This window comes from Protopterus annectens, chromosome 7.part0 (genome assembly GCF_019279795.1).
Source record: "Protopterus annectens isolate FY-2018-M chromosome 7.part0, PAN1.0, whole genome shotgun sequence".
Taxonomy (NCBI): Eukaryota; Metazoa; Chordata; order Ceratodontiformes; family Protopteridae; genus Protopterus; species Protopterus annectens.
In genome coordinates, this window is record NC_056739.1 from 248,943,970 (window position 1) to 248,959,780 (window position 15,811).

At 38.2% G+C, this 15,811-nt stretch overlaps 1 protein-coding gene across 1 annotated transcript in view; it reads left to right on the forward strand.

Annotated features, from left to right (window-relative positions):
• The window catches only part of LOC122806377 (EF-hand and coiled-coil domain-containing protein 1-like), a 194,772-nt gene extending 187,503 nt beyond the window's left edge, over window positions 1–7,269 (forward strand). The window contains exon 6 of the mRNA XM_044076731.1: window positions 6,107–7,269. Within this exon, the coding sequence (XP_043932666.1) occupies window positions 6,107–6,228 (122 nt within the window). The 3' untranslated portion in view covers window positions 6,229–7,269. The remainder of the gene's footprint in view (window positions 1–6,106) is intronic.
• Window positions 7,270–15,811: the final 8,542 nt, after the last annotated feature.

The window sequence follows — 15,811 nt, forward strand, 5'->3', positions numbered from 1 at the left end:
CTACCCTGCCTTATTGTTCCGTCCTCTTTGACTACTGAGACCCCAGCACTTACTGAAACTTTCTAAGACTTTTCCAGACCCTCAGTTATCAGCAGTTCACCAGACCTACTTGCAGAAAACTTGGACAAAGTCATTCATCCTAGTCCATATATCCTGTCTTAGGTATCATGTCAGTACTAGATACAGATGCATAATATTCGTACAAGTATTAACACAATTAATGCAATGCAATAATAACTCACCTGACATCGGTATATTATTGTATGTGGTTATAGTAACATGGACATCATGAATAACAAAGTCACTTAATACACAATTCTAGCCAACACATCTCATATTAACTTGACTTACCCATCCTTCATACCTAACAACATTTATTACTTATGAATACCATGAGTTTCTGTTTCGAGGACTGTCTTAATACAAGCTCCCTCCCATTTGCCTATATCTTCACAGGATAATCATTGTACAAAATCTGCCTTGGCTGTTAATGCAATACATTGGTGTGAACATGTCTGAGTCAAGCTAGTATCATACATAAACACTAAAATATTTAGGAAACTAAAAGTTTCATCCAGGATTAAGCCATCGGCATCAATCTCCACTGTTTCCCATTTTGTAAATGGGGTCAGGGTTCCACATCAACAATGACCATCACGTAAAGTTAATGCTCATATTACTATAAATCATTATTAAAAAAAATCAATAAACATAATCACATAAAAAGTGCATCAGAGTGTCTCTGCAGGTGGAACATGGTGTCCTCCTTATTTACATTTCACAGTTTTTCTTTCTGGCCACACATAATAAGGTGCCTTCAACATCTATTCATTAAACATTGGCTTGTAGCTTATCTTCCATTCTTAATATTGTTACAATATGTTCGGTTTCATCTGCATACCTGTGTAAGATGTGAAGGAGGTTATAAGAAAACGATTACAAAAACAACCCATGTCAAAGCTTGGGATAACTCATTACTCTAATTACCCCATGTAGCATTTCTTTGAGAGGTGGGGATGGTATGATGGTTGCAGTTTTCATCTCGCAGACGCAAGGTACAAACAATTCTGACCTCTGATCATTGTCTGGAAATTGGCTAGGCTTGTTATAGCCTATGAAATTATAAATGCACAAAACACCCATGTCAAAGTTTGGGCTGACCTATTATTCGCCCCATGCAGCATCTGTTTGATGACTCAAGACATTAATACTGGATAATCAGACAGATTTATCTCCTATAACAAACATTTTGCAACCCATCCCTATAAAACATTACTTAAAAGCAATACTTATTTCTTCTTTTGTTGAAACATTAAAGTGTTATAATGGAAGTCTGTCAGTCAAACAAAAATGTCTGTGCAATACATCTCTTTACCATGTTGAATATTCCTGCCATCCTCGAATGCTTAGAGTTTTGTGAAAATCCAAATACTACCGTGCAGCTCTACATGACAGTGTCTTTACTGATATATGCTCATATTAATTCCAGCTTCTGTCTCGCAATAGATGCTAGCATAAAAAATCTCTCAAAACTTTGAAAAACACAGATAAAATGAGAAAGAAAAAGAAGAAGAAACAAATACCCCAAATGCAAACAGCCACAAGTGTACTAAGCCATACTCTTCCTCATGTTTTGGATTTAGAAGCCTGTACTATATGTTTTGTTTCTTCCAGTTAGGCCTTTTCTCTACCTCACTGGCTTTGCAGTCCTATAGTCCATTAACAAGTCATCAGGGTCTTAATTCTTTTTGAAATTACCCCATCTCAATTTTAGATGCTCCTGGATCGTCCTTTACTGGCTCTCCCATTGGTCATCCAATTTAACATGGTCTTTAGTCACATGATCTTCTTCCAAGGTTATTCTTTCCCACCAGCTGCTCTTATCTTACTGTTTACACCAAATTCCAAAAATATAACATAGCCTTTTACCTTAAATGGATTTAGATATGGAATAAATCTCTTGAGCTTGCCTCCACTGATTTGCATGCTACTCAATAAGTTCATTTAGGACAATTGTTTGGCTGTGAGTGTCATTTTTCCCTTTGTTTTCTATTTAATAGTTACTCTGACACTGAACTGAAAACATAATTTTGCAATATCTTGACATTTATTTTTATTTATTATCCTCAGAATGTGCGGTGGTGGTGCTGCGGTAGCGTTGTCGCCTCACAGTAAGACGTTTTCCTGTTCAATTCTCAGCTAGAGTGTCTTCTGTGTGGAGACATGCGTGAATGGGCGTACCTTCATTGAAGGTTGTGCATTAGGGCCAGCAACTCGGCATGTAAAAATCTACTGCCAATCATTAGCGGACCTGAGTTCCGCTGTGGCGACCCCTAACCGGGAAAAGCCAAAAGACACAACAACATCCTCAGAATGTCTGTCAAGGGACTAGCATATTGATGTGATTTTTTCAGATAAAAGCAACAATTTAATGGCCAAAATGAATAGTATTTATCAACTTGTGGCTTATTTCTCACCCATTTTCTTTTATGAAGGTTTCTCTAACAGCTAAATCTTCAGAAAATAGTGTCACTTTAACCTTTAAGGTATGTTTCATGTCACCTTAGTGACTTCATCAAGAAACAATCTCAGTTTAATGACCTCAGTAAGACATAATATCAGGATAAATTATGGGAGGAAACAATTTAATCAACAGAAAATGTTATGTTTGCAATATGTCATGCAACCTGAGACAAAAAAAAAAAAAAAGAATTTAAGTAATGTGAAATTTAACAGGAAACAGAAGTGGGAAGTGTATGATCTATGACAATGAAACAAGTGATGAAGAAGAGATTCAGGGCATAAAACAACATCATTGTCATAAAAGAATAAAAAAGTAACTCTGGGATAATACTTTGATGGAATTTTTCTTTAATGATGAATGTATATGTGGGTGAATGTGCTGGTGTAATTGGTCATTTTTAATGGAGAGCATGTCTTTTTCTGCCATTGTGTAATCTCTGTGGTGGGCGGCCACGGTGGTGCAGCGGTTAGCGTTGCCGCCTCACAGCAAGAGGTTCTCCGGTTCGATTCTCTGTTGGGGTGCCTTCTGTGCGGAGTCTGCATGTCCTCCCTGTGGTCGCGTGGGTTTCCTCCAGGTGCACCGGTTTCCTCCCACATCCCAAAGACATGTAGTAGGTGGATTGGACACTCTAAATTGGCCCTAGGTGTGAGTGTGTGTGCCTTCTGTGGAAGGTTGGGCACTGGGCTGGCAACTCGACACCGTAAAACTCCACTGCCAATCATGAGCAGACAGTTGATCCGCTGTGGCGACCCCTAACCAGGAAAAGCCAAAAGAAGAAGAAGTGTAATTTCTGTGGTACAGTCTTTATAAAAGTGTCTTTCATCAGATTGACATTGATTTAGTTTGATTTTAGAAGAGCTGATCTTGACTAGGTATTGTTCACTGCTAGTATTTTCTAACAACTGCATACACTTTTCTAAAAGTAAGATTAACTAAAATATAGAAAGCCCTCCTACAAAGTGTTCATCTAGCATTGTAATGTTAGTTCTGTTTTAAGCTATGATTTTAAAGTTACTACACATCAAACCAGAGCTGTAGCACAAAATAAACTGAAAACAAAAAAAAAACAAAATGTCAGATTCAGTATAAAAAGTGAAAAATATAGTTTGCTTTTCCAAAATGGTTTCCAAATCAAGTTGGTTCTTGTTCTTTGTCACTGTTCTAGTATTCTGTTGGAATCTATATCCTACTAAAGTTTCTTCCTTTATATCCTTTATCATGGCCTGAAAATGGGCACTTTTCAGTTAAGTGCTGAAAGGTTGAGTTTTTTCAAGTCTTCCCCTGCCCATCTTTTTACCCAGCTCTGTGTACTAGCATCTTCTGAACAACTGAACCTTTTCAACTACTGCTACTACTGTTGCTCAGAAACTAGCAGAACTTACAATGCAGTGTGTTTGAGTGCGTGTGTTTATACACACATATACATACACATACATATATACACATACGCACACCCAGTGGGTATACATTATTGCAATCATTACAGTTGCATGTGAATAAAAAAATCATCCACAATCCCATAATACCTTGGTGTCTAATCCATTAGTTACTTAAAATGGAATACTTATATGTTTTTTACGATATAATGTATACCGCATTTAGGAGTAAAATGTTATTCATCACTTTTTCCTCCAAGAGCAGGTTTCAATAGAAATCATTTAATACTTGATTACCATCACATATACTTAGATATTATTGGCCATTGTTTCTCAGACATTAACTCTAAAATGTTTGTTACTCTCTGAACTCAGCTTTTACTGCACTTTTCCTTCTGTCTTTTACATTGAAACCCTTCCTCCTTTGCTCCTCCATAATCCTTCCTCTAGGTCTCGCAGCCTGGTAGCATCATCTTCTAATCCTTATCTGTTAATATTTGTTTTATGCCTACAGTAACCATGTCTCCATCAATGAGCAGCATATGATCCCAAGTCATCTGCATGCCATAGCTGCAGGCATTTTGTAGTCAACATTTTCCATTTCTTTCTTTTGATATCCTTAAAACTGTGGCCTCTGTTTGCTGTCTCCTAAGTTTTTCCCCTCATTATTTTTATATTGTCTGTTGTTTAATATCAAAGTAACTACTGTGAGAATTGTACCGCCTTGGTCCACTCTTGAATTGCTGTTTCTCTGACTGTCTTTAGGTGTAAGGCATTCCCGTGCATTAACTCCATAATCTTTCCATACAACATTCCATTATATCACTCTTCTACCTTCCCCTTCCACATTACAGAGCTCCTCAGTTCTCCACGTTTAGCTTATGCTAATATGTGACATTGATACCATGCCAGAAAATGCTACTGCATCCTTTTTTCTGTCACAGCTGTCCCTCTATGACTTGTTCCCTGTAGGACATTTGCTCATGCTTATGTTATTTTAACATGTCCTGCTAATGCCCCTTGCTCTCTGCAATAAGGTCTCAGTTGTAGTACAGACTTCAACTATGCCATAGTGTTACAAATGCATTAGATTTTTCAGCAGTTGAGTCAAGAAGTATCAGAACTTTCTTTCTTATTCCTTCCTTCTTCCTCATCCAACTTCCTTCGGCTATTATTTCATCTGTAGTTATAGTCCTTCCACTTAGTTCTGGGCCATCTCAAACTATTCTGCACTTCCATTACACTTTCTATCCGTCTTGCCCATCTCCAATCTCTTCCTGCATTTCTCAATAACTTTCTAAATCATCTTTTCCTCTCCCTGTCTGCATATTCTCCTGGTTGACTTCTCAGCCCCTTCTTTTTATTTTTTCTTGCTCTCTATTTTTCCACTCTCTGAAATTGTTTTAGCCTACTCCCTTTTTGCTCTCTGCCTCACTATTAACTACCGTTTCCCTAGCCTACATCCTTATTGCTCTCTGCTTCACCAATCCTAATTCCTTGCTGTTTGCACAGCCTCACATTTTCATTTCCAAAGGAAAGATCTGTGTTATAAATCACCATATCATCATTACTTTTTCTCACCTTCTGTCATGTGTACACCTGTTCTTCCCTCTTAAAAGACATCTTTCCTATCAATCACCTTCTGCCAGTTCCTACTTCTATCACTTTTTGGTCAAAGAAGTATGTTTTTTTGTGAATGCAAATTGCTACACTCCTCCTTATAATTCTGTGATGTGCACAGCAAGCTCAGATCTCTGACATATAGCAACTGTTTCACTTCAAATGGTCTTTACCACTGACCGCAAAATATAATTCCACTATTTTTTTTTATTATTATACTACCACTCATTTTTGTTGTTCATCTCAAAGTACCTATCCTTTTCAGATAGTCCCCTCTTTTTCCATGTCCCATCTACATGAACACTTTAAATCAAAGTGAAAAATATGGCCAAAGAGTCAGTTGTAAACAGAGTAGCCTTCTGTTGGAAATATGGCTCCGATTTCTAGTACATACCACAAAGGTTCTTTGTTACTGCTGTAACTGTATTGGCTCTCCATTACTGAACATATCAGCCAATCAAGCAAAGAAAAATGAATCTCTTGCAGTATAGTTACACAACTGATGTAGAGATATGGCAGATGTTTACTGGGCAATGTGGTATTGTAAACTGTCATTGTTAACATGGTGGTGTTTTTTTTTTTTCAGGGTCATCTCAGGTTCTTGAAGTCCTGGGGTGCCTTCACGAGCAGCTTCTCTCCTACGACTTACAATCTGCTTCAGAACAAATTCCTGCCTGTATCAACAACTCGCTGATTATTTCTTGTTAACCTCAAAAACATTTGAAATATGTTTACCACAGAGACATTATTACATTACACATCTGTACTTCCCGAGTTCTTGAATCATGTCCTGCTTCCACTGCTTGAAATAACTGCCAAATGTCACTCAAGTTCCCTAATTTGCTGACAGTCCCCAAAGAAGCACTGGCTGCATATCAACATGTGACATCGAGTGAATTTATAACCTGGTTCTTTCTGTTCCATGACCACATTTTCATAGAATTAAAACTGATGCACACCAATAGGGAAAGTCATGTCAAGAATATGGGTTTACTTATCCAAGCAAGGAATGCAGCCTATTCAGAAGAGAGTGAGAGAATGAATGGGAACCTCCCTTCATCCCACTAAAATTATTAATTTATAGTTCATTGGAGTTATGGGTGACTTAAAAAAAGGCTTCTACAAGTTGTCTGCTTGTTCTGTACATTTCAAGTAAATGGGTTTGGTAAATGGATTTGTTCAGCCAGTCCTTGATTGATTGCCATGTATTATGATGTATAACATGGATAACCCGCTAATGTCTTGCTTTGGAGATCATATTCCTTAGTTTAATGTAACATAAATATTAATGATGAGTTCATATATTCTGTTTTATGTATTTTAAGTATAAAATGATAAAGCATATTTTATGTATAGAATGTCACGCACATATATCGAGAGAAAATTTGAATATAATACAACAAAGAGGTTTTATAGAAAGAAGATATGAGGCAGACAGGAAGAAAATTATTTGTGTATCATGCCATAAAAAAAAAACTGATAACATAATAGATGTAGCCAATGTGATATGGTTGTAATTAGAACATAAGTGAATGAGTGAATACAGGCAGCCAACCTTGGTCTGAATTATATTATGCTAGTTTTCAGAAAAGAGCTGCCTGAATAACTGTGGGAGTCCTGGTTTGAAAAGGTTTAGCAGTATTTACATGATTACTTTTGCAAGCACCCTGCATATTGAGAGTATTTCTGATAAAAAGTACAAGAAATGGATTTATAACTGTTGCAATAAACATAAGGTGAGACAATTCAGACTGCTGGAAATAAGTAAATAATGGAGTTCCATTCAAAACGGAGGTGAATTTGACCTATATGATCCTAGTGCTGATTAGCAAACCAGGGACTGCATGAATCAGCTGTGGAGGGTCAGAGTGAGCGTCTGATGTTGGCTCACCCATCAGCCCATTTCACTACAAAGGTGACACCCATGGAGGGTGGGAGCTCCAGAAAGTGACACAATTGACAAAGACAAGCCTCTACCAAACAGAGAGAGAGAGTAAGTGTGCGTGTGTGTGTCTGTCTGTGTGTGTGTGTCTGTCTGTGTGTGTGTGTCTGTCTGTGTGTGTGTGTCTGTGTGATGTAACTTGGAGACAGATGTATTCATGGACATGTACAAAGTCAATCAACCCTATAATTTAGGAGTACCATTTGTCAACACTGTTGTAGCATTAATGGGGTGATAAACTCATTAGAAAAACCTGAAGATTAACTGGATATTGCACCATAAAAAGGAGGGTTGATAGTGGGCAGGCAATTGAGTTGCACAGAAAAAAGAACAAAATATATCTGTGCAGGTATCATTTTTTTCACAGTATTGTCTCAAATAGTGCAGCTTACCCCAAAATGTACTGAACTTTAGCAACTGTCACGCCTAAATAAAGTTATTCACCATGTCATGTAAAGCAGCCATGAACTTCAATTCAGTGCTCTGTCTGGATGTTAGCGATATCACGTGTAATAACATGTCTCAATTAAATTTAAAAAATCAGCAACATGGGTACTCACACATTGAAACAGACAATTTCTCTCACCTCCACTTGCTTGCCAGGGTAAGGTTAGCAAATTTTCTTTCTTTATACATGAAATTCTGTTTTGCATCACTGCACTTATAGCAATAATCTTGAGTCCCTGAATCCTGCTGGGTATCCTTGCACAGACTTTCTCATTTGAAGAATAAACCAAACTTTTGTTTCTGCTGCTTGTTTGGTATTACTCTGGGTGGTTACTGACACCTGAAGGTTATATGCATTCCTGCTCTAGCTAAGCAAATTTCTATGTCAATTGTCTTTCTTATCCTTTAAGATCAAATCTTATCCCTATTAATCTGGTGGTTCTGCATATTATCTTTTGAAGTGTTGCAGTGACTGCCCTTCATGTACCTTCTCCCTTATAGCAAGTCATTTTGCCCTGTTAGAATACTAGAAACTAATTTTATCAGAGATGTGGATAGTTTAACTGAAGGGGCAAGCCACTATCTCTATCAAATGAGTAAGGTACAGTTCTTGCCTAGCCAACAGCTCAGGTGCATTTCCCCATTCTTCTAGAGTCTAGCCTGTAGGGTAAATTGCATGCCATTTCTTAAAGTCGCATTAATTAGGTGACATCCTGGTGCATTTGGTACTCTTTCAACTTGAAAGATAATAAAAATATATTTTTTGCAGAGAGCCCTTTTCCCAATACCAACTGTGTAGGGGGAAGACCCTATGTACTCTACAACTTAATTATTCTAGCTCAAAATTGACCTATCTTCAAGAAAATTACTGTTTCTATTATGGGATGAATTCTGTTCTGGACAATTGTACATAATAAATTTGGTGTGTCTAGCTGCAACAAAAGCATGCATATCCTTCACTGACAGCTAGCATTTTGCATTTTCCTACATTCACAGTACTTTATTCAATTCAAACTGGATGCATATTCCTTTTATGTCATCAAGCTATGCATAATGGTTATGATTCTGTAACTGAGAATTATCTATGTCATACATCTACCAATAATGACTATCTTAAGGCTTCCCATTCCCTTCTGCACCATCCTACTTTTCCTGACAATAACACACTACCTGGTAGATGATCTTCCCATATCCACCACTGCAACAATTGTAAACTGAACATCCATATACAGCTACCCTGTTAGCTTTCCTATTACTCTAAAAGATTACCTATATCACAAGAAAACGATCCATTATCCAAATATACATGCTATGACACACACATCTATTCCCCTCTTAGGAAATACCTATCCACAATGTTTGCTTAAAACACAAAATATTGAAATGTGGGCACATGCATGCCAACTCAAGACCACAACAACTTGGGACACTTTCCAGCCCATCATCAACAAACACCCAACAACAAAATCTGATACCACACTGCGCATATAAGGTAGCATGCCTTAATGTCTGCAGTGAGAATAATAAGTGGGCCACACTTGAAGTCTGGTTAATCACTGAAAACTTCCATATACTAGCCTTAAAAGAGACAGACTTAAAGAACAACCGTTGTCTTTCTCCCTTCATTCTTTCAGACCATAATATACTATACTATTCTAGGCCTGGATCAATAACAGAAGGTGAGGTTATTTTACTAATTAAGTAAAACACACCACTGCAAATTGTCTGCAACCACTTCAAATCAAAGTACTGATATCAGCCAGCCTAATACTAGGACAGCACACCATCTTACCATCACAGTCATCTATATACCCCACTCTCCTATATCAGCAGTGTAAAAGGCATCCTTTTAGAAATATTCTGTAATGGCTGCCTTAACAATTCCATTATCCTGACTGACCTTAATGATAGTTGCTTCAGCTCCAAAGGAAATAATCTAAATAAATTATTACTCCAACAACTAGCAAGAGAACCTAACAGATACAATCTTCATACATAAAATCACTCCACATTGGACCTCAGCATTGCAAAAATAGCAACTGTTGTACAAGTATTAACATAGTACCTATTTGTATTAGTAATCACTGCCCACTAATATCCCCTGGTCCTTTAAGGCAGTAAAATGCAGCCCTGTATGATTACTCATCAGCCATTTCAAGAGCAACAATTAATGATACTTTATCAACATCTGTGCAGTCTGGATTGGTCAACTATTTACTGCATACAAGGCCCAATAAATGCTTTATGTTTTTTTTATCAGCACATTTGGCACATTCTAGAATACTATGTGACATAGGAGGCTCAGGGTCATAAATGCCAGTGGATCACAAGTGAAATGAAGAGTCTGAGTAAACAGAGATACAGGGCCTGGGCAAACTGGAAACAGAACATGCCAAATGATGAACTACATCAAATCAACATCTCACTTGGAAATAAAAACAGAATATCAACCAACACTGCTAATAAAAACAGAATATCAACCAACACTGTTAAATCCATATTCTTAAGAGAAAAGCAACTTAGATCCACTGGAATGCCTAAGCATTTTTGGAAAGAAATAAAATCCCTCATAGGCCAAATTAAATGGTCCTCACCTACATACCTTAATAGCAACTCAAACAATCTTTCTGCAGATGACTATAGAAACATTCTCATTTCCTCCTTTCAGGCCATCTTAAACTCCTTTTCTTCTTCAAACAACACTTTCCCAGATTAAAACTCACCATCAAGACTATATCCTGTAGCAGACCATGCAATAATTTTCTGTTTTTTGAGATATCTATCAAAGAAACTGTGAAATTACTGAAAAAAAAACTTAAAACTCTCCTGTGCAAACATCAGCTCAGTATAATCTACTTTCCTTAATAGAGCAGATAAAACTTGACAAACCATTTACCTTTGTAGATAAGCCATCACTTACATCACAAACAGTTCCCCCAGAGCTAAAGCACAATTATTACTCCTCAAAAGATCCTTTCTCCTAAAAATTATAAAGATTATAATCCAATATCCAATTTTTGCACATTAGCCAAAATTTTAAAAAATTCTTTATAAGCAAATACTTACATATTTCAGTAGCTATGTCTCCCTCTCAAATGATCAGCATGAATTCAGAAATGCATTTAGTACTGTTACAGCTATCAAAAATTGCCTCTTTACAGCTGGCATGTTTGCTGATATGACTAGACCTTTTGTAACTGCAAACCACAACCTGCTCATTACCATATTAAAAAAGAAAACATCTGTAATAGTACAGTAAAATAGTTTTAAAGCTATTACAAAGATATACAACATTTTCAAGTCCTTTCAGGTAACCAACTTTATGCAAATGGCACACACAGTACAGGTGTCCTTCTGTCTTAGGGCCAATATTGTAGTTCCTGTCTCTCAACCTCTTAGAGCAAGAAATCTGGACAAAGCCATAAATAATGGGGGGGGGGGGGGGCACAGAAATAGGGACAATTTATAAATATTTCTCTCACAAACGTGAAAATTGATAGAATAACATGTGTTGCATTAGTATGAATTCTCAGAAGGGTAGGAAGTCTGAAAATCACATGTACACTTACATTAAGTACTTAAAGTTTATACCAAGTTGTCATTTTGGTTTGTCAAATATTTATTGCAGATACAGCTGTGCCTCCAAAGGGTTTTTGTTTCATTGAAAATCAAATGTCTTTCATCATTCTTCAACTCTAAATCTCAATGATTTGCATATGGTTTGCCAGAAAAATGCAACTTTATGAGAAACAGACCAATAGTATGAGGCATAAAATCTGGATAGTTGAGAAGTATGTTCTCATTATTTATTAATGACTTTATTGAAGACTTTCCATCCTTAAATACTACTTTATATGTTCATAACATCCTTCTGCTACAATCATACTAGTCTCCCTCTAGCCTTCAAAGAGTACTCCAACAGTCTTTTCAAATTCTGCACCTAGGTCAAAAATAATAACTTCCACACTAATCACAAAGAAACCATTGTAATACGTTTTACATCCTCTAACAAAATATCTTGAATGTCATGCATAAAAATGCTTGATAGCAATAACAACACTATCCCAATTGTGTCTGAGTATAAATACTTAAGCCTGAATCTTGACTCCACTCTCAACTTCAACATACATACTGACAACATAGTTAACAAGATCTTATCACAACCTTCTCTCACCTGCAGCTCATATTTCACTTTGTAAAAAAAATGGAATGTGGGTTACCATTACTAGTCTGTCATTCTGCTTACAATATACAAAGACTCAAAACAGCAGAAGACAAAATTTGCAAATTTGCATTGCTTTCAAATCCTTGTCACATCATTGTGAACATTGCAAATGCTTAACTGGCTACCTATCAATGAAACATCAACCTATCTCCTAGGCACACTGATATATAAAGTTCTAAATGAAGACTACTGCCATCCTTCAAAGAGATGACTCCCTCTCTGACAACAGGCATACTCCCAAGAAATAGTCAAGGAAATGTAATCAATAGCAGAACACTACTTTTCTAAATTAGACCCTGCTCTATGGAACTATCTGGCTCCTTGGATAGGAAGCTAACATTTGTTCAAGGGTTTAAATAAAGACTGCTGTAACTATATGGTAATATGATCTGTAAACTGCTCTTATTTTAATGTTTTTAACTTGATTTCTGTCTTGCTGGTCTTATGATAATACGGTTTATACTTAATTTTAAAGCTGTACTAACTGAAATGTATAATTTTAGATAAGTTTATACCTGTATAACCTTGCTGTCAAATTGAAGTATCAGTACTGTTCCTTAACAGGCCAGTCATGACTGAAAAGTGTTTTTGGACCAGCTCACTCATCAATAAAATAAATAAGTAAATAAATCACAATTCAAAAAGGAGCACCCTGCATTCCCCCTCTTGACTCCAGACTGATTGCTCTACAAAACAATATTACACTTCATGCTCTCAGATATATTACTAGAATTGTGAAGGGCAGATTGTTAGAAAACATGTCTGTATCATGAGCTGTGTTAACCAGTACACATCCAATCATTTTCCATAGCTCATGAATAACCTTTTTCTATGCTATATTACAAAACCTTGCAGGAGAGGATGTCCCATTGTCACAGAGGTCAGATATTTGTTCAAGGATTAAATGGCTGGGGGGGTAGGCTTCAGCAGCAAGACATCAGCTCACCTATCCCATAGGAAAGGAACAAACAAAGCAGCTGCTTGGCTGACTTTAACTGGAAAAGAGGACCATAACCTACCTGCAGGACATCAGATGATGCAGGCATGCATACAGGAATCCAGTATTGAGAAATAGATTAGAGTGGCACATGAGTGCATATCTGCCCTCCCCTAGGAATGGCAGGCACACAATGAAAAAAAAGTAAAAGCCCATGTTTATGAATGTTAAGATTTAGGGAAGAGTGACTGAGGAAAAAAAATATATATTATGCAAGAAAAAATGCTTTATTCCAATTTGCACTGTAATGAATGAAACTTGATGTAGTATTATCTGTGCTGTCACTGCATATGTTCTGTTACCGATGAGCAAAGTGGTATATCACTCTGCATCGTATAGTTAACCAAAATTTTAAGAGTCAGTTTAATGCTCACCTTTGATTTCTAATTATAAACTATAAATTATTACTATATGTGTTCCATACTGCATTTCCTGTGTTGCACTTAATTTCAAATCATTTTTTTTTCTCTAAAAACTGCATTTTACCTGATGTTCTTCGTCTTCCCTTGCTGCAGTCCTGACAATTGGGTATAGTCCGCGTCCCAGTCGGCCCGAATACCAGAGTATAAGGCTGACGTCGGTCATGGCGCCTTAGACTGACGTCAGTACGTCAGGGTACTAATGCGCATGACCGACGTCATTTCCTCAGTCTTTTTTGCCGCATGGTCCGATGCAGAAGCAATTTTGCGAGTGCAGGTTGGCGTTCTGAGATTTTCCGAAACCGGAGTTTCAGACCGAATACAGAGTTGGCTAAGTAACCCCGTTGGGGAACATTTTGGTTTTTTCTTGCCTCAGTATTTAACCGGATGTCAGAAAAAGTGAATAACTGTATTTCTTGTGGGAAGCAGATACCGCATAGGGATTATCATACATTGTGTATACCTTGTTTAGGGCCTGAGCACGACGTTGTTGGTTGCCGCTCTTGTGCTAGATTTAACAAGCGCACTATTAAGAGGAGGCTTGATTGTGCTAGGTTAGTGTTTGGGAAGCGTTGCAATTACACTATGCCGTCGGATGCTCCGACGCCTGCTTCATCTAAGAAGCGCAAGGACAAAACAGTGAAGTCTAGGGGTGAGGAACCGGCAGTCCCGGACGCCGGTCCTTTAGAAGGCTCAGGGGAGCCAGAGGTTTTGCCAGGTGTCTCTATGGAGTCTCAGGCAGATACTTTACTGTTACAGGATGTGCCCTCTCAGGAGGTAGGCCAGGCTGAGGGGCTTCTCAGGTAACTGTTCTTCCCTCTCTTCCCAAGGTAGTTAGGGCCTCTCCTTCTGTTGCCAAAGCTTCTTTTAGAGGAAGGCCAAGTTCAGCTTCTGTAGGGGCTTCTCCTAGCATTTCGGGCTCTGTGCCTAAGAAACATATGCTTAAAATGGCAGAAGATTTGATTACTCTGATTAGAGGTTCTATGCCCCCACCTGATAAGAGGCCTAGGGTGGAACAGGAGTTTGATAGTTTTGAACAGTGTTCACAGGCTTCAGAGTCTTCTGTGGAAGACTTGCAAGAGTTTCCTACTTATTCTGATTCTGATGTGGATGATTCCACTCCTTCAGCTTCTCCTCCTGAGGATTTTTCATTTTCAGAGACTCTTCACTCCATGAGGGAGCACTTTAAATGGGAAGGCCAAGATTACTCTGACTCCAGAAAAGGCTTAGGGAATCCTTGTTTTTGCCCCAGCATAGGCCCTTAGCTATTCCTCCTGTGTTGAATGTGGTGGAGGATGTTTTGCAGAGGCTTCTCTGAACCCTGATTCCTTGCCTCCTGCTCCTGTTAAGCCTGATAGGTATTATAGGGTGCCCAAGCTCATAAGTATTTGTTTAAGAGTCCCAGGGCGGACCCAGAAACTGTTTCTCAGGGGCCTAAAGGTGTTAAAGCTTCTGTGGTTAAAAATCCTGTACCCTCTGATAAAGAGGCAAGGGCTTTGGATAGGTGGGGTAAGAAAGTATATACTTCTTCCACTCTAGCCATGAGGGCGTTGAATTGTCAATTTCATATGCTGAAATATCAGAATTATCTCCTTTCACAATTGAAATCTAAGGTGGATGCTTTGGCGGAAGGTATTGAGTGTAAAGAATTGCTGGATTTGGTTCATGTGTCTGAACAAGTGGGTAAGCATTCTTTGCAGTGTGGTTTTGATGCTGTTCAGGCCTCCTCGAGGGTGGCTGCTACTAGTTCTGTTCTTCGCAGACATGCATGGTTGAAGGATCAGAATTTAGCTGAGCATGTTAAGACCAGGATTTTGGATGCTCCTTTACAGTCTGATGTGTTGTTTGGACCGCCTGTGGAAGCAGTTTTCAAGAAAATGGAGGACAAAGCTAAGTCTATGCAGACTGTTAAAGATTTTTGCAGGTGCAGCCTCCAAGTTTAGTAGAAATTGGCCTGCTAAGGGGTGGACATATCCTGCTTATGGTTCCCAGTCTAGGGGTAGGTCTAGACGTGGTAGGGGCAGGGCTCAAGGTTCGTTTAGGCCTAGATCAGACAGTTCACCTGCTCAGACTTCTGGTGAGGGCAGGGGTCAGTCCTTTCGTAAGCAGAACCAATGACCTGCCTTTTCAGCTGCCAGTGGACTCTCGTCTGGCAGCTCCTTTGGGAGGAAGATTGTCTCTTTTCAAAGAAAATTGGGATTTAATCACTCAAGACAGATGGGTGCTGGATATCATTCATCACGGGTACAGATTTTATTTCC